The 20004-nt window shown below is 34.1% G+C and overlaps 1 protein-coding gene across 10 annotated transcripts in view; it reads right to left on the bottom strand.

Annotated features, from left to right (window-relative positions):
- Positions 1–20004, bottom strand: part of SLC4A10 (solute carrier family 4 member 10) — a 215688-nt gene that overhangs the window by 139040 nt on the left and 56644 nt on the right. For 5 of the 10 annotated variants that reach the window (XM_084891511.1, XM_084891506.1, XM_084891512.1 and 2 more), the window contains exon 1: positions 14100–14325. The exons of the other annotated variants lie outside the window; for them this stretch is intronic. In XM_084891511.1, the coding sequence (XP_084747637.1) occupies positions 14100–14180 (81 nt within the window). In that variant the 5' untranslated portion in view covers positions 14181–14325. Of the gene's footprint in view, positions 1–14099; positions 14326–20004 lie in introns of those variants that run through there. 10 annotated transcript variants of the gene reach the window in all.

Genomic DNA, 20004 nt, shown 5'->3' with positions numbered 1-20004 from the left:
GTCAAGCATAACTTTGGATTTCACTAAGTATGTTATATTTTCAAAAGATAAATGAACCCATCTATTTTTACTAGCATATTACTTTGAAATTAGGTATTTAAAATCTGGCATCTACCCTAAATATAGATTATACCACCTCTAGTAATATAACTTAAAACTATCATATATACTATAGTAATTCAATCACATAAAATATATCTATTCTAAAGTAGCCCAATAAACCACTCTGTCTCCTTTCCTACATATTTTTAATAAAAGCAGTTGAATTCCTTTCTAAAGTACCTAATTGGGGAGGTGGCAATTAAGTTTCATTTACTTATGCAAAGTAAATGTGTTATTTCATTTTTACACATAAAGAAAAAATAGAACTGAGAATAAGAATTGGAGAGTAAAACCCTCTATCATAGGAATAGAACTAAGAAGGCATTATAAATCTTCATGTAAAAACTTCAAGATTCTTTTAAATCTCATTTACTTGGAAAACTCCACCCAGACAAGCTTTAAAGACCAGCCAGGGTAAAGAGATCAACCAAAGGACTTGTATGCATGCATATGAGCATAGCCAATGGACATAAAGGAGGGACAGGGGGTGAGAGCATGTGCTGGGGTATCGGGGCAGTTGGGGAGAGGTCAATGGGGGGAAAAAGGGACTTGTGTAATACTTTAAACAATGAAGAATTTAAATTAAAAATAAAAAAGAGCAGCCAGGGACTACACAGTTAGGTCAGGGAAGTTCATTGGATGAAATACTCCAGAGTCAAGTTCAGCGTTGAAAGGTTCCAGGATGAAAGCCTTCCAATGCTAAGCTAATTCTGGTTCAGAATTAACGTCATCACAACATACAGTATTGTACTTATTACTGCCACTGTGACCTAAAGGATATGTGCTCTCCTAGAGAACTTAACATCTGATGGTTAAGGATAAAAAGTGTTTTTGAGAAATTAGGAACAGTTTTAATTAGCCAAAAGTATTTCAAAGGGTTGTGATACCTCACAATTGAGTTCCTGCCTTCTTGCCCACCTGATCCTCTAGATATGTTTTGAATTCTGGACCTGATTCTTATCTTGCTCTTAAAAATCCTTTTAGAGCCTCAGTTCTGCCTATTTACCCAATTTTAGACCCAGAAAATGATGTTAACTGCTGCTACATTTCCTTACTTCTGCCTCATGCTGTCTTTAGCCTCTTCATGTTGCTTGCTCCTAAGTGCCCTATGAGTCTCCATCTGTCTTATGATAGCCCTTCTCCATTTATCCTGCTATGTCCTTTCTTCCTTAAGCATCTGCTACATCCCCATGAGCTTGTTTGATGTTCAAGTACAAGTTTTATAAATATGACCCACCCCTCTGCTGCTGATGTTCCCTTTTAGGAGGTCAACAAAAGTCGGTCTTGGGTAAATGCTGTGAGGTTTATGGAGCTGCATACTACCTAGACTGAATTTTTTTTCACTTCATTTTGGCATATTCTGTAATTTCTCTGTATCTTGAATAACTTATTAAAAGATATAAAGTTCTTGAGTCTGCCAAAGATTGTATTAAGTTATCCATAAATAATATTTATATTATTATTTCTACTATTGGAGCTGCAAAATTCAGTAAGGTGTGATTTCCCCCCCCCCTCCCAAAAGAGCTTATAGACCTCATGTTAAGTATAACACACAATGATATACATAATTCTTAAAATTAAATACTTCATGGATAGGTAAAACAATAGACTGGAAAAATTATATAAGAATTATAAAACTGGGGAAAAGATCTGAAAAAGTTACACAGAATATGAAACAATGAAAATATAAAAAATATGATAATTTTTTAAATGGAGGATAATATGATAAAGTTTAACATATACCTAATTGGAAGTTCTAAAGTTAAGAGTAAAGAAAATGAGAAGGTGTGCTGGTTGAAAATAATAAGTGAAAATGATAGACAACATGATTCCTTGGATTTAGTAATCACAATGAATCACAAACAGGAATTAAAAGACAATTCACACCTACACCTATCATGTGAATCTGCAGAATGACAAATTTTCAAAACAGTAAGAGAAAAAAAGATCACCTACAAAGTAATGATAAATTAATCAAAATATAAACTAGAATAGAGTAAATATTAACTTTGGTATACTAAAAAATTATTATTAATCTAGAAGTGAATACCCAGCTAAGCTAATATTCTCTAAAGACACATAAGAGAAACAGAAACTGAGTCAATTTATTACCACAAATCCTTTCTAACAGAATTTCTAAATATATATTTCAAGAAGAAATAAAATTATTCCTTAAAGGATGCCTGAGACACAAGAAGAAATCTTGAGCCAAGAAACTAAAAGATATAAACAAATATAATTATAATAAGTTTAAAAATCAACTCCATGATCTCTAAGATCTTTTCTAGTTGAACAATACTTGAATTTTTTATATTAAGCTATTTTCATATCAGTGTAACAATCACTTTTTTATCTAAATACCTATCTGTGCTTTAGCCTAGGATAATAACATTTGTAATCCTCTCATATATCAATACCCTTCTCCTTTCTTGCCACCCAAAACCCTAATGTTTTTACTGACATATTGTAAACTTGTAAAAGTCATTAGTATCCATTATAGAAAGGAAATAAAGATATACATATACATTTTTAAATAAAATTAGCAATATTTATTTTTTGCATCATGAATAAAGACGTTCTTTACAACTTGTCAGAATCTTAAAAATTAGAGTAGTACAAAAGTATTTAGCCTTCTCATCATAAATTGGGACAGTCTTGAGTTGGCCTACATACAAGTAATCAATTAAACAAATTATTTAAACAAATAATACCCTATTGTATGCATTTCAATGATTTATAGGTGATTTGGACTTGAATATTCAATAATTTGTAAATTGGAAATAGAAAGAAGATTCCTAATGTAAGAAAGCCAACAAACCAAGTCAGAGAGGGATTAATTAAATAATATTTATAAGGTATTATGGTTTGAATAAATAAGGAAATTTCCAAATATTTTTAGATAACTAAAATGGTATTGAGGAATAAGACAAATAAAACATTATAAGATGAACTTCAATGATAAGAAAAGCAGTGAAAAGAAGTAATTTTAAAAGTAAAGTTCAGTGATATTTTTCCTTTAACTTCAGAAATTGTGGATAAGTGATGTCTTATCATATCATTAATAAAATGGTAGAAATCTTAGGCATGCTGTTTACTAAAAATTTGACTTTTATTACATTTACCAGCCACTTTAAACAAAGTGATTTTCCTAATTATACAAATAGCAAAAATGTGAGAGAGGAAATGGGGAAAGGTTGCTTTATTTATTTGCCATTTTAGAGCTAATAAAGAATGAAAGCAAAAAACCTTGTGCTCTTAAATTTCCTATTTATCTAAAATGTCAATGAACACAGAGAAAGAAAATAAAAATACCCTAAACATGGAAAAAATGAAATTAGATTTGAAATGGGAAGCAATAACATTAAGTAGTGTGATACCTTGCTTTCTTCTTTTATCTCTGGATTGCTTTGGCTCTTGGGGTCTTTTGTAGTTCCATAATTTTTTGTTATACTTCCTTAAAAATGACATTGGGACTTTGGCGTATTAAATCTATATATTGTTTTGGGTAATATAGCCATTTTATTATTTATATATGTGTGTGTGTGTGTGTGTGTGTGTGTGTGTGTGTGTGTGTATTATTGATTTCTCACAGAGAGGAAGTGAGAGGGATAGAGAGCTAGAAATATTGATGAGAGAGAAATATCGATCAGTTGCCTCCTGCACACTCCCTACTGAGGATGTACCTGCAGCCAAGGTACATGTTCTTGACCAGAATCAAACCAGGGACCCTTCAGTCCACAGGCCAACGCTCTATCCACTGAGCCAAACTGGCTAGGGTGAATATATCCATTTTAACTATTTTGATTATTCCAGTCCATGAACATGTAATATCTTTCCATTTCATTGTGTGTTTTTCCATCTCATTTAATAATGCTATAATTGCAGTAAAAAATAACAAGTAATATTCATGGTAAAGATTACAATGTGACAGGCAAAGTACTAGAACTTTACATACATTTACTCATTAAAAATATTCAAAACAGACAAGTATTCTGAGACTTAAAGAGGATAAGATACTTTCCCAGGAATCTTCAGCTACTAGGAAGCAGAGTCTGAGTTTGAATAAAGGTCAATACTCTTAGCCAATATGTTACACTACAAAGGTATTATATTAGTTAAACATAAAATCTAAAATTCCTTAATTTAACTTTAAAACACTTCAGAGTCTGGATCAAGTCTATTTATACACCTCAGCTAAGATGAAGTCCTGTTACCTAAGTGACGTAGGCCATATTTTTCTATGAATATTTCATACTTGTTCCTCATTTTATTATTCAACAAAAAAATGTACTTATTAAGTAATTATTATGTGCCAGGCATTGTATTAATGTTGGCTATAAAGAAATAAAAAATACTGCATTCGCCATTAAACCATTCATAGTTCAAATAGGAAAATTAATTACTACAATACAGTATTCATTGTGCAAGGTAAATAGTGAAACCCAGAAGAACAAAAGGAAAAATACACCTAATTCACTCTTTGGGTAAGAAAGAATGTTTCAAAATGAGGTGATGTTTAACTTATTTAATCTAAATGAACCTTGAGGCATAAGAAAGAACTAGGCAAGCAAAAACAAGGAGAAATGAGGGGCCAAAAGCATTATAAGCAGAGAGGAGAGCATTTTTAAAGGCTTGAATGAAACTGTCTCTTTCTAACTATCAATAGTAGAATTTAGACTAATCTTTAACTAAAGATAGCTGTTTAAATGTCACTTCCTCATCCCTCAAAAAAAGAAAAATATAACTACCATATAATCCAAAAATCCTGCATCTGGGTATATATCCAAAAGAAATAAAGTCACTATCTCAAAAAGATATCTGCATGCCACGTCCATTGCCACATTAGTCACAATATCCAAGATATAGAAACAACCAAAGTCTATCAGTAGATAAATAGATAAGATTTAACACAATGGAATATTATTTAGCCATGTGTAAGAAAGAAATACTGCCTTCTGCAAAATATAGACTGACATTAAAGGCTGTGGGAAGCCACTCGTTGTCTTCACTATCAGAGAAATGTAAACAAGGATACCGGAATGCTGGTGACCCTTGAGCACCCTGGCAAGGGCCAGCTCTATGCACCGATGGTTTAGTCCAGACAATGGGGGCTCAAGCAATTTCCTGAATTAATAGTATCAGAGTAAATCTTTCTAATATTTACTGACCTTTAGGATAGTCTATTACCACAATTACCTGCCTATCCACAATTGAATAAAAAGTTGGAAGGCCTGAGCACCAGTGGAAGTCCTTTCCCTTGCACTAGGCTTTCAGCCTCGCCCCCAATATTTCCAAATTATTATTTCTTATATCTTTCATTTGCGTGCTGCACCTTCTCCAGATCCCGAACCCTGAACCAGGCGGGATGTGAGTCATTCATAGAAGGCATTATGCTAACTAAAATAAGTCAAAAAAAAGAAACAAGTATTGTATGTTCTTAACTCTGAGAATTATTGTGAAGGTAATGAGGAATTTAAGTAGTGAAATGTCTGTTTCTGGTTTCAATTTCAGAAACCATACTCTGGCAGCTGAGTGGGGAGTAGGTTGCTTTGGGAATCGGTGATAAGAAGAAGAAAAAATACTAATTAAGGAATTAGTCCAGGAGAAAAATGAATGTGAACTCACACTGAGGTCAAGACAATGGGGAAAGGAGGTGTAAATTTTAGATTCCTTAGGAGAAACAATGGACAAATTTGATCAGCAATTGGATTTAAGGTTGGGATAAAGTGGTTGAAAAATGATTATGAGGTCATCATGCCAGAAAAGATAAAGAACTTTTGAAGAGAAAATAATGAGTTTAATTTGGGATATGCCAAGTTTGAGATATTTATAATATAAATGAGTAGAGATGTCCATCGTGATGCAATGTCTGAAGCACTAAACAGAGGTTAAAATGTAGAATGGAGAAATAAATTCAGAATTCATCACCATGTAAAGTAGTTCTCCATTTGGCTGCCCATCAGATTCACTTGGAAAGCTTTTTATAAATATAGAAGCCTAGGTTTTATTTTCATAGACTTTATTTAGTACTCCGAAGATAAGCTTTGAACATCAATGTTTTTAACATGCTAGATGTGTGACTCTGATGCATAATTACAACTAAGGATCACTGGCGGGTAATTTGACTCATGACTATAGATTGGGTTCATGGTTTTCAAACATTATGTTGCACCAGTTAGGGAATGTTGAGAAGAAATTATCAGAACAATTATGATAAGAATAACAATTCATAATTTATTAAGCACCTATGGCAGGAACTGTGCTAATGACTTTACATTTATTATTTGTATTATAGTGGAAGAGAAAGCAGAAAGGAGTCACATCTCTTCAATAATATCTTCCATGGTAGTTTCAATTTATGTTGATGTTTCTCATATTAATTGGTATTTTGAATATACTAAATTACACATTGCTATCTAATTTAAGTGTATATAACACTAAGTAGTATAACACAATGACTAATAGCTAGACTTCTAAGATTGAATTCCATATCATCCTTTTCTTTGTTGCCAATTTTTATCTTATGCAAGCTACTTAGTTTCTTTTTTAGCATATTAAATACATAATTAAAGTATAATGTGTACACATATACAAATATATGAAAGTACTAAAATATATATATATATATATGTGTGTGTGTGTGTGTGTGTGTGTATAATCTTTACTTATAAAATAATGTAAATTACTTGAAGGAATAGATTTGTTTTCTATCTTTTGTAGCTTTTACATAATTCCAAAAATTAGTTTATTCGTATCTCCATTTTACAGATGACAATACTGAGGAATGAGAGATTAGGTAACATTTCTAAAATAAAATTTGCCAGTAAAGTGGAAGATATGGAATCCAAATAAGTCCAGCTCTAAAACTCTAGCTCATAACTACTGTGCTATATTGCCTCCCTCCAGACTATGCAATAGACTCAAATTCTTATTAAATTTAATAAGATTTGAAAAAACTCATACGAATAAATTGTATACATTTATTTGCAGCACATTTTGCGATGGGTTTCATTGAAACTGGGCTCTGTTGCCTTTTAGAAAAAAATAAGCTTGATAAAGAAATACTCAACTATCTTTTTAACTTATTCTGATCTATATTTCCATATTATTATTTTAAAAATGTTTAAATGGGGAAATGATCACTTCACTAAAGTTTTTTATCTGCTTTTTAATAAGGGAAAATGTTTAAATGTTTAAAAGTTTGAAAGCAACCCAAAGCCCTATAATTTCCAAGTTTTTTTTTTCCAGAAATGGGTCTATGATTTTAAACAAAAACTGAAAAATTATTGGCTCCCTACCATATGTATGGCTCATTCCCAGGAAATGTGAAGTCACAAGGATTAATAAAAGCAACCTCACCTGGACAGGTGGCTCAGTTGGTTGGACCATCCTCCCGTGTCATATACTCCAGAAAGGTTGCAGGTTCAATTCCCAATCAGGGCACATACCTAGGCTTCTGGTTTGATCCCTCATCAGGGCATGTACGGGAGGCAACAGATTGATGTCTCTCAATCTCTCTCTCTCCTTTCCTCTCTCTCTAAAATCAATAAAACATATTCTTGGGTGAGAATTTTAAAAAATAAATATAAATAAAATAAAAGCAACCTCACAAGAACTTCTAGAAAATGGAGTTTCCTAATAATATAAACTTCTATGGGAAGATACAGAGTATTCTCAATTCTATGGGTCTGCTATTGCTCTAAATATAGAGCCAGAAGAGCAAGTGTACCTGATTTCATTTTTATTCACACAAGCTTTACTTCTGACATACTTTAAATGAGAGTCTTCAATTCCAATTTTTGTACAATTCCTACATACAAATATCAACTTCCTGGGCCCCATCCCAGATGTCACAGCTAAAGGAAATCTGCTCTTGGATGTTAGCAGCTTTTTAATAGCCTCAGGGAATACTGAAATGCTTCTGGTATATGGAATACACTTAAAGGTCACATGAAAAGTATTAGCAATGATGGTTTACTTTATCACTTCTAAATGAACAAAGAGCAAAGCTAAAATATCTCTGTGGCTTCCATGATTATAAATAGCAATTACTAAATTCAATTTTCCCTAAGATAAAGTCCTTATTATTCAAATATTCACCATAGTGACATTCATATTCATTGTGTTAAAATGATCCTTCTAGATTGTCCTTGGTCTAGGAAATGTCAAAAATAAAGCCAAAGCTAAATCAGATTACCTACCAATAAAACAGAGTTTACATCAGGGACACGCAGGAGGTCTCTTAGGACTGAAATCTAGGACTTGTGAGTGGTTGCGAATAGACTGAGAAATGCCCTCATGTGCAATTTTGAGAGAGAATTTTATTAAAAACCTTCCTTTTGCTTCTACCCCCTACCTTGTCTACTAACTACTAATAATCTACTCAGGAATTTAATTTTCATTTCCAAAGTCTCAGGAGGGTTAGAGCTCTGAAAAATCACTGTAAAATATAGGTATTGCTCTTTTGTTTTTAATTTTATTTCCTCCCAAAATAAGTAGATTGGCACAGAAATGTTCTTACTTTAGAAATCATAATCTAACACTCAAGACTACACTGTCTGGTCCCAACAAACTTCCCCCGTGATAGTCAAAGTACCATACCAGGCTAGGCCAAAGTGAACTATTTCATTCTGCTCAAGTATGTTATTGCTTTCTGCCTCCCTACGTTTGTCATTGCTGTTTTCTCTGCCCAAAATTACCTTTCTCCTATCTTGGCCAGTTTTCAAAGTCTACCTCAGATGCTACTTTTCCACAATTACCTAACACCCCATCTAGCTTGCCTCTCCTTTCCTCTCCCCACTCAGCTGGGGAAAGTCTACCCATTGTACTCACACACACAAAATATTTGTGCTTCTTTCATCTCTCTTTTGAATCTCTGTGGCACTTACCACTTCCCACAATGTGTTACAGTTACTTGTATTTAGAGTGTATGACTCACCGGCTGTGACCTTCTGATGAAAGCAAACCATCAGTCTTTATATTCTTGCCTAATACTATCACCAGAACACTGTAGGGTTTTGTATGATTGTTTTTAACAAATTGCATTATGCTGAGGTTTGCCTGAAACCTGTGCAAAGTGGTACAAAGAGTTGTACATTGAGAAAATAGTTCAATAAAAGACAACTAAAATGCAAAGCTGTCACAAAACAGAACACATAAGCATTTAGATTTCATTTAAATACCAAATTATTCACTTGTGCTTAGAAGCATGACAATTTTTGAGCAAATAGATGTTTTTATATTAACCAAAATATTATACTTTTACAAATAGAAACTTGAAATGTTCAATTCATACACAATATTATCTTTATAGCATATATCATTTTGGTCTTTTGTCTAGGATAAAAATATTAATTAAAAAATAAAATTACAGGTCCTTGCTGGTTTGGCTTAGTAGATAAAGCATCAGCCTGTGGACCAAAGGGTCCCAGGTTCCATTCCAGTCAAGGGCACATGTCCAGGGTTGTGGGCTCAATCTCCAGTAGGGGGCATGCAGGAGGCAGCTGATCAATGATTCTCTCTCATCATTGATGTTTCTATCTCTTTCTCCCTCTCTATCTTCCTCTCTGAAATAAAAAATATATATTTTTTTTAAAATAAAAAATAATAAAATTACAAGACAAGTGCATTAAACTTTCAGTGAAGTATTTTGGCCTGTCTTTTTTTTATTTAAAAACAAATCAGGTCATGAAATCCAAACTATATAACTTGTCTCTATTATCCATACTAATAAAAGGGTAATATGCTAATTAAACCAGATAAACTGGACATCTTCTGGACGTTCTTCCAGACAAAGCCACGGTGGCAGGGATGAGGCAAAGCAGTCAAGGGTGATCAGGCTGGCAGGGGAGAGCAGTTAGGGGAAATCAGGCCAGAAGGGGAGAGCAGTAAGAGATGATCAGGCCAATAGGGGAGAGCTGTTAGGGGCAATCAGGCAGGCAAGCAGAGTGGTTAGGGGTGATTAGGCAGGCAAGCAGGTGAGCAGTTAGGAGCTAGCAGTCCCAGATTGCAAGAGGGATGTCCAACTACTGGTTTAGGCCTGATCCCTGCAGGCAGGATTGGGCCTAAATCGGCAGTCAGACATCACTCAAGGAGTCCTGGATTGGAGAGGGTGTAAGCTGGGCTGAGGACCCCCAACCCCTGGTGCACAAATTTTGTACACAAGGCCTCAAGTTTTCATAAACCTTAATTTTACTTCTTAATTTTAATCTTCAACTATAAGTAAAAAAAACTCAACATTGATATTAAATTTACCCAAAAGCCCAATAATCTTCCTGTCATGAATGTAGTTGGTTCAACATAGGAAAGCAAAAGATCTACACATAGAATACTATAGAAGCTTCATTCAGCCAAGTTAAGCTGATGCAAAAAACTTTAAACACAAAATTTCTCATCAAACCACAATTATTATAGTCAGTAAATGTTAGAATTTTATTAGCAGTAGCATATTTTTCTTGGCTTGCTTTTTTTTATAATCATCTTTATTCAGTATACCATATGTTTTTTACTCAATTTCTTATTTGATAAGAAGAATGAAAGAGGGAACAAAACTAAAACTATACTGCATGACTACCATGACCAACACTTGCCAATAACTCATTCAATGTCTTTGAATGTATATAATGTTTGTCAATAATTAATGTTGCCAATGATGTTTGTTTGTCTTTTCTCACCCAACGATATTTTTCCATTGATTTTTTTTTTAAGAGAGAGTGTAAGAGATAGAGAGAAACATCGATATGAGAAAGATATATCGATTGGTTGCCTCCTGCACACACCATGACCAGGGCCAGGGAACCAGCAACCAAGGTACGTACCCTTGACCGGAATCAAGTCCAGGACCCTTCAGTCTGCAGGCCAACATTCTATCCACTGAGCCAAATTGGCTAAGGCTGTGCTTGCTATTCCTAAAAGTGCTTTATAAACATTTATTCACTTGATCTTCACAGAAAATCTTTGAGGTAGGTGCCATTGCTATCCCTATATTACAAATGAAGAAACTGATACCTAGAAGGGTTAAGTAAGCTGCCCAAGATCATACAGCTGCTAAGTGGGTTAGCTAAGATTTGAACACAATGAATGTGGCAGTCCAGATGCTTATACATTATATTATACAAACCAAAGAAAATGCAATTCATTCCACTATTCAGAGTGTCAAGATCATCTTGTTGGATAAGAAAAGAAGCAACATGGCCCAGTTTGGGGTTCTGAAGAAACAAGGGTTTTGCATATATTCTGTGTACCTGTATGAAAGAGAAGGGAGTAGTGCCTGGATGTCCAACAGCCAGCAGGCTAAGGCCCACTTCCATTATAGCTCCTCCCAGTTCCCTTTCTCAGAGCTTGAGATGAATCCTAGCTTCTCCACACCATTGTATACAAAGGACTCCCAAATGACCTAGTTAAATCAAACACTCCCATACTTGCTACTCTCTATTGCTAAAGCTCAAACCCTATGAAGTCAAAACCCCCTTCCATAACACATAATTACCTACGCCTGGCCTGGAATTAGATTGAAATGGTCACATTCCTGTTTTGAGCTGATTCTTGGAGTTCTTGCTTCTGCCTCATGCAAATGAGCTACTAGTAAATCCACCTTCACTCTCAAAATAGCAACTATGGATTATAAAACATACCAGGTTATTTTGTTGATTCAGTTTATTAATATAATGCCCTGGTGAAATAAATTATGTGTTTTAAAAGAATTCAATACAATTTTCAAACTTATAGAATGCTTGATTATATAGTTTGACCCAATTTTTTATTTCTCTAATACCGAGAAATTTACATGAGAAAAAATATTTATGAATAACTCATTCTAGGATTAGTCAGTATATAAAACTGACTGTAGTATACTACTTTTCAAAAATCAATTCAAAATGTGAGCATAGCTCATGTACATTTTCTCATGATTTTCAAAGCAGGAAACAACTTTTTTTTTTCTGTGTTCCTCACAACACCAAATACAGTTTTGTGCAAATGATCAGTTTGCAAAAAAATGTTTACTGAACTAAACATTACTCAAATAGTTGATTATAGGCTGCTCACTTTTAAAAACCTTTATGGTGTTTAATGAAAGGCATGTATGCAATGGTATGGGCAGAGACAACCATTGTAAAAAAGAAGGTGGCAATTGCTAGTGGGCAGATTTACAATTCATTCCACTATTCAGAGTGTCAAGATCATCTTGTTGGACAGGAAAAATGGTTGAAAGCAAATTTAAATGTTTGTGACATTCTAACCAATTTTTACTCTTTTAATGTAACGTATTTTGACATAGCAATGGAGAGAATTTCTCCTATTTGTAAAAGAAATAAAAATTCTAATACAGTATTTTTTTCACCTTATAAAACTTTTGAATAGCCTCATTTGAGTGTCACTAAAGGAAAGTAACCCCCCCCAAAAAAAGTCTTTATGGTTTGGTTCCTTTGAAAAGTCATAAATATAGTGAAAACCAGAAGAATGCTGTGAAACCAATACTTAGAATAATCCCAGAGCAATGCCAAGAAACAGAATGTACTCATAGTGACTAATACATGCAAATACTGAAAATAAATTCTAACAGATTAAACAGGTTTTGTAGCAACTAAAAGGTATATTCACATCATTCCAAAACTAATCAAGCTTAAAAACATGGCAGTCTTCCCTGCTAATAAGAATATAAGCTGGCTAAGTAGCCTGAATAACATATAAATTATAGCCAATATCAGTAGGTATAATTTTTCACTGTGGTTTTAATTAAAAACCCAGAACTGAATTAAATCACTGCTTCAGACTTCCACTTCAGTCCTTTGATAATATATTCATTTTTAATATTATATCACTTCACTATAATGAAGCACTAAAGCCTAATCATGCTACCAAATCACAAACACAAAACTATCTGTTGAGAAGTGTTGCAATATTTTATCTTTTTCTTATTTAATATGGAATATATGATCAAGTATCCTCTAAAATTCAAGCAGAAATATGTATCACATAAAAATATGTATCATATTTCCTTCATAATCTGAATGTCAAACACAGGCACGGTATTAATTACCAAGCATGTAATTCTAAGAATATGCTACATCAAACTAAAGTTAAATGTATTATAACCTGGTAGGTAAAGATAGTTTAAAATAAGAGAGTTTCAGGATAAAATAGATATAAATCCAATTTTTTTGCTGTGATGATTCTCTACTCTTTGTAGTTAATATGTCATTGTGGTCAAGTCTTCATTTTGAAAATGAAAGTAAGCAAATGCAGAACATCTCTGGGTCAAAGACATTAAATAAGCTTAAATGCCACAAGTTTTCTTTAAAAAAAATACATTTATAATCTGCTTTCATCCATAAGTAATGCCTTAGCAGATGAAAGGACCAAGAGCATAATTATTTCAATAGGGCTGAGAAATTATTAAAACAAATGCCTTTCAAGACAGGTCAGATACTGAAACATAAATTTCAGGAAATTAGCTTCTAGCTCACATGCTAGTAAACCTGTCTCTTCTCATCACACATATATTGCTGTGTGGTTGCACACTACAATGGTAGCAACATCTATTCCTATGCTTAATAAATTCCAGATAAAAACATTTTAATATTCCCCTATATATAAGCAGCTGGCTATGAAATATCCTTATCAGTTTGAACATTGTGTGCTATTTTTATCATTCCCAATAAAAGATGCAGTATTCAGGCTTAATCTGTAAAAATCTGTAAAGCCCCAAACCTTTTTAATCTCATGCAGGATACATTTCCCTTAATCCCCACTTCCCCCAAAAAAGCTAAAATAAACACAAGCTCGCTCACACACACACACACACACACACACACACACATTTCTAAAATTCTGATTGTTTAGCTAGTGTCGATTACTCCAAATATTGCTCCTTCAAATATCATAAGGAAAATCTAATAAGAAACAATTATATAGATTAATATATTCCAAATGACTAAGAGCTAGAAAAGCAATAACTCTGTAATCTAATAGTCTTATCATAATTCATGAGGTCATACCTGATGACTTAGAGATTGAAAAGACTCACAGGTTCCAGACTGCATGACCTTTCTATTCCCAGAAACCCCTAAAGATTGCATTTTCTGTCTTACAAAAGATAATCACAGCCATCTCTCTGTCTCAGCATCTTCAGGGCAAGTGAAGAAAGAATCAAACAGCAGGTCTGCCCATCTTTTTAAGCTATCATGAAGATATCAGATCTCATATATTGTTTGTCGTCTCCCCTTTCAGTTACAAACACTCTGTATTAAGGGAGGATGACACAGTGGTGTTTGCTATTTGCTGAAGCTGTTAATGCTCTCTGAAAATAGTAAGCTTGCAGCTCAGAGCAATTCTGCATCATCAAACACAGAATGATCCACATCCTCCAGTTTCCCACTTCTGCTACTATGAAGATGTCACTTGCCAAGAAGAGTTTTATTTTTTGTCAGTTCTTTGAAAATAAGCAATATTCTATCTAATTAAGTGTCAATGTGTGTTGCAAATACCATGTTCAAATGGCAATTCTTAATTATTAGGCAGTTTTCTCCATGCATGACTAAGCTTTAGTATAAAGACAAAACGAGAAAAACTGTACTCTCTCTTCCAAACATTACTCATCCAACCCATTAAAATTAGAAGTCCCTAAAACTGAAAAACTTTTATTCTGGCAACCTTTGATAATGGTGTATAACAGTCAACAGATATATAAGTAAAAGTATTTCACTTTTCTCAGAAACTTCATTTTTATTTCATATTCTCCAGACTTTATGCTTCAAAGCAAAATGCCTTTTATATGTATATTTAATATATTCTAGAAAAGACATGTATTAGTATTGAATTCCAAAAGTGCATAGTAAATCTAGGAATGAAACCTATGTAAGTTATTGACATTATTATTGTGATTTCTCATTGTGTCTCATTTGTGTTCATTAGTGTTCTTCTAATGCTTTCATTTACTACAACAAAGTAAATTCAGGAAATTTTAAGACTGATAAAGAGTTCTAATAAGAGAAAACTGAACTATGGTGCTAATAATTTAGCAATAGATAAGTATCAAAAATATGTATATCAAATCAATGTGTTGTAAATCTTAAGTTTACATAATATTATGTCAGTTGTATCTCAATAAATCTGGAGGTAAAGTTATTATACCCTAAAAATATACAATTTTCATTTGTACAAAATTTTAAAATTTGGCTTCATTAATCGCCTGATGCACACTATCCCCTTAGAGCAGTGGTCAGCAACTGCAACTCGCAAGCTGCATTTTGCCGCTCTGTTGACTAATGAGTTTGGCAACCACTGCCTTAGAGAAATTATTGCTTCTACCTGCACAGGCTCAGACAAAGGGTTTAGCATTTTACCTAAATGTATACAATGATACACTTAAATAAAAAAAAAACATATGCAAAAAAGTATGTCTTATCTATACAGTATTTATTCTCTTATCCTATCTAATAAAAGAGTAACCTGCAAATTAACTATCACTCCAAGTCACAAGATGGCTGTCCCCATGTGGTCAAAGATAGCCTCCACAAGATGGCCTACAGGGGAGGGCAGTTGTGAGTAGTTAGGGGTGACCAGGCCTGCAGAGTAGGGCAGTTGGGGGAGACCAGGCCAGCAAGGGAGAGCAGTTGGGGGGGACGGGGGCAGTCCTGCAGGGAAGGACAGTTAGGGGCAACCAGACTGGCAGGGGAGGGCAGTTAGGGGTGACCAGGCCAGCAGAGGAGAGCAGTTAGGGGCAATTGGGCCAGCCATGGAGCAGTTAGACATAGATCAGGCTGGCAGGAAAGTAGTTAGGGGTGATCAGGCCTGCAGGCAGAAGCAGTTAGGGGCAATTAAGCAGAGGCAGGGAGCGGTTGGGAGCCAGCAGTCCTAGATTGTGAGAAGGATGTCCGACCGCCTGTTTAGTCATGATCCCACTTAAACCTTAAACAGGTGGTCAGACATCCCTCAAGAAGTCCCAGATTGGAGATGGTGCAGGCTAAACTGAGGGATACCCTCCCCCACTCCACCCCCCATGCATGAATTTTGTGCACCAGGTCTCTAGTTTGTAATAAAAAGAGGTACTCATTCTTGAAAATCTGTCTTCTTAATAAGGCTCTCCCAAATTACACCATCTCCCTTTCTATATTCATGTATTATATAAAATATTAAAAACCTTCTATGTGTCAGACACTGTATAGGTGCTGGGGACTCCATGACAACACGACATAGGCCATTACAAAAGCAGATAATTAAACAAATATGTTTTTTATGACAGAAGAATCAAGGGGTGATATGAGAGCGATAAAAGAGCATCTAACCCTAATCTAGAGATCAGAAAGGGTCCCCCTAAGAAAGTATCATTAAAACAGAGAAGATCCTGAGCAAGTCACATTCAAGAATGGTAAATACAGCATGGTTACACCACAACGTGTAAGTAGGACAGAGGGCAGAGATGGGCCTGGGAAGGGAGGCCAAAGTGAAATTACATAAAGCCTCAGAAGCATTTAAAGGGTTTGACGTTTATCCTAAGGGCAATGAGAGGTCGTCAACATAATCAGTTTTGCAGTTTTAGACTATCCTGGCCACAGTGGAGAGTCAATTGGGAAAACAAAACTGGAGGCAGAGTGACAAGTTGTAAAATTTTGAGCAGGGGATAGTGACAGTAGGAATGACAAGAAATGGATAGATTCCAGATATACTTTTTAGTTTAAAAGGATAGGATTTGGGAATTGAATGTGAGAAATTAGGGGGAGAAAATATTAACTAAGACTAATACTAACCTCCTATATTATTACAGATTTAATTTTGACAATATACTTTTATCCTTCTTATTTATCCTTTTCATGTGTGTATGTTTAGGTTTTATAAAATGGTCAAAAAATTGTGAGAAGACATCTTATATTCCTTCTGTGTCCTCTCATAATGTGCATAACTTCAGACAAATTATAAATGAATAAATAAATGGGAAATAAAAAAATAATTTAAACTTCTCTTTCATACATTTTTTCATAACATGAACATAAACTTTGTTTCCATCAGACTCCGGACATTATTAATTAGTGCATGTAATCTAAATTTCTTCTGTGTTTTCTTGCCTACATATTTAAATGATCTTTGAAATAAAAGCATAAAATCTATTGTATAAAGAAGCTCTTACTTCCTCTACCATCCAGTTAATGAAATCAATTTAAACAGAAAATTACAATATAATCCATTATTTGACTCACACAACAGTAATTTAGCATGGGCTAACCAATGAAAACTAATAGATATTTATTTTCATTCCCACACTATGCTATTCAGAGCAGTGTTATTAAGGTGTTCTCATAATAGCAAAGCACACATTTTCCTTAACAAAGGTTTGATAAAAGGGACAAAGAGCAGCCAACACATAGCAAAAAAATCTTTTGGTCTAAAGGAAAAAGGACCAAAAGTGTGAAAATCATAAGTCAAAAGTAACATTATCCTTTTAATGATTGGCTAAGTTATCAGAACATCCAAAATGATATAGGATCAGCATCTTGAGAAGAGCAATAGTATTTGTTTGTTTGTTTGTTTGTTTGTTTCATTTAATTTAAATTCTTTATTGTTGAAAGTATTTCATACGCCTCCTTTCCCGCTCCCCCCCCCCATTGACCTCTCCCAGCTCACTCCCAGCCCTCAAAACATGCCTCACCCCCCTACTGTCTGTGTCCATTTGTTATGCTTATATGCATGCCATCTCTTACCTTCCCCCTCCTCCCCTGCCTTCCCTCTGAGGTTTGGCAGTCTGTTCCATGCTTATTTGTCTCTGGATCTATTTTTGTTCATCAGTTTATATTGTTCATTATATTCCACAAATGAGTGAGATCATGTGATATTTATCTTTCTCTGACTGGTTTATTTTGCTTAGCATAATACTCTCCAGGTCTATCCATGCTGTTGCAAATGGTAAGAATTCTTCATTTTTTACAGCAGCATAGTATTCCATTGTGTAGCTGTATAACACTTTTTAGCAGCAAGCGTTTTACAGTTATTGCCACATACTTAGTTCTTGCTTTTTACAGATGAGGTAACTGGAAGTAAAATTTCTCTAACATAATAAATTAATGCTTCAAATACATGTTGCTAAAGTGTCCTCTAAAAGGAATCAAACTATCTAATCTGTACCTGTAAGTGAACAGTAGTGCCCCTTTTCCATACCCTTCCTTCATCAATACTGGTTATGACTGTCTACCATTTAAACATTAACAAATTAACAATTGAAAAGATATATCTCAATTTTATATGAATTTCTCATTTCTATTATTTTTGAGGCCATTTTTAATTCTTTTGAGACTTACTTGTTCACTATATTCTTCCACAAGGATATTGACTATGCACTCTGTAAGCTTCCTCTCTCAAATTCCAGTCAAAGAGATTTGAGTTTAAGATTGTTTATAAAAGTGGTTTATATACTAAAAATATTAATCTTGAATTATCACCTATGCTATAAATCTTTTTCCAAGTCCATCATTTGGTTTATAATGTTATTTACTTTATTTGCAATCATTTCCCTTTAATGTTGGGCATCCCATATTCAATTTAATTTTCTCTCCTCTACCTTTCCTTTCTCCACCTTCCTGTTGAGGGCTAACTCCTCTGCCCCCAAGACCTTGTATTTGATATTATAGTGTTTGTCCATTCTCACCATCACACTATGACCTCTTTGAAGACAGGAACTATGCTTTTCTTCACTGCAAATCTTTATAGTATGTAATCTCCAGTAGATGTTTAACAAATATTCACTAAATGAATAAAATAAAAGAATAGGCCTCTCCTCTGGTACAATTTCTGAGAGGGAAAACACTGTTAACAATAACGCTGTTACTTTAAAAAAAAAAAAAAAAGTACAATATTTAGTGATTTCATAACATCCTCTCCAGGCTTAACTGCAGCATCTTTGACCTTGAAGCATTTTGATGTATAGTGCCTCTCTTTGTAAAAATGTACCAAGTTCTTTAAATTAGTTTTCCTAATCAAAGGTAAAATTAACATTAAATAAAATATTATTTTCTCATTTTAACCTTCCTAATCATATCTTTAAAACTTAGTAACTGATAAACTTATTGATAAATTCTGTGTAAATGTAGTTGAATTTAAGTCAAATAACCTTGAATGATAATCAGGATAAAAAAAGAATAGAAGAAATTAATTTTTGTGTAATAGTTAAATGCACAGCCATGTAAAAGGGCTTGAGCTTAAATACTAATTTAACCACTTCATAGTCTTATAATTTTGGACAAATTATTTAACCTTTCTAAATCTCAATTTCTTCATCTATAAAATGAGATTGGTAATGGTACATACCTCACAGAATGATTATGATGATTATATGAAACGATAGGTCATGCACTTCGCACAGGGTCTAGAACACTGTAATACTCAACAAATGGTAGCTACAATTAGTTTTTAACTGGCCTACCCAATGTTGTTTAGAAGAATCATTAACCATAATTGAATAAATAAATCCCTGCAGGTAATCACCCTGGATCTAGCAAAATTGAGTTGCTAAGGTGATAAGCAGCTCAACTGCAAGTCAACGCCTGCAATTAGGTAGGCTGTCTGCCCTTATGCTTCTCTACGGGGTCTATATGTGAACCTGTTGCTTATCTTCTCTTCCTGTAGCATCTTAACATGCAGAGCATGTGATCCCATCACTGGCCTCTTTTTGAACCTCAGAATCAGCAATTCTGGAAGATGACTGTCCATTTCTGATTACACTCTCTTCAGTCACTGAGTGATTATGCAACAAACCCATAGCTGAAGTTAAGTCATCATAAGAACTTGGCCTGTATTTGTGAAAATCCACCACTCTTGACGCAAGAACAGAAACACATACAGAAACTTCAGTATATTTTTAATCTCTTATGAGCCAAGTACTTTCATTTAATCCCTGCAACAAATTGTGAGAAA

The sequence above is a fragment of the Pipistrellus hanaki genome, assembly GCF_964339955.1.
Source record: "Pipistrellus hanaki genome assembly, chromosome: 8".
Lineage (NCBI taxonomy): Eukaryota > Metazoa > Chordata > Mammalia > Chiroptera > Vespertilionidae > Pipistrellus > Pipistrellus hanaki.
Note: the sequence above shows the minus strand (reverse complement) of the source record. Positions and strands in the feature narration are given on the sequence as shown.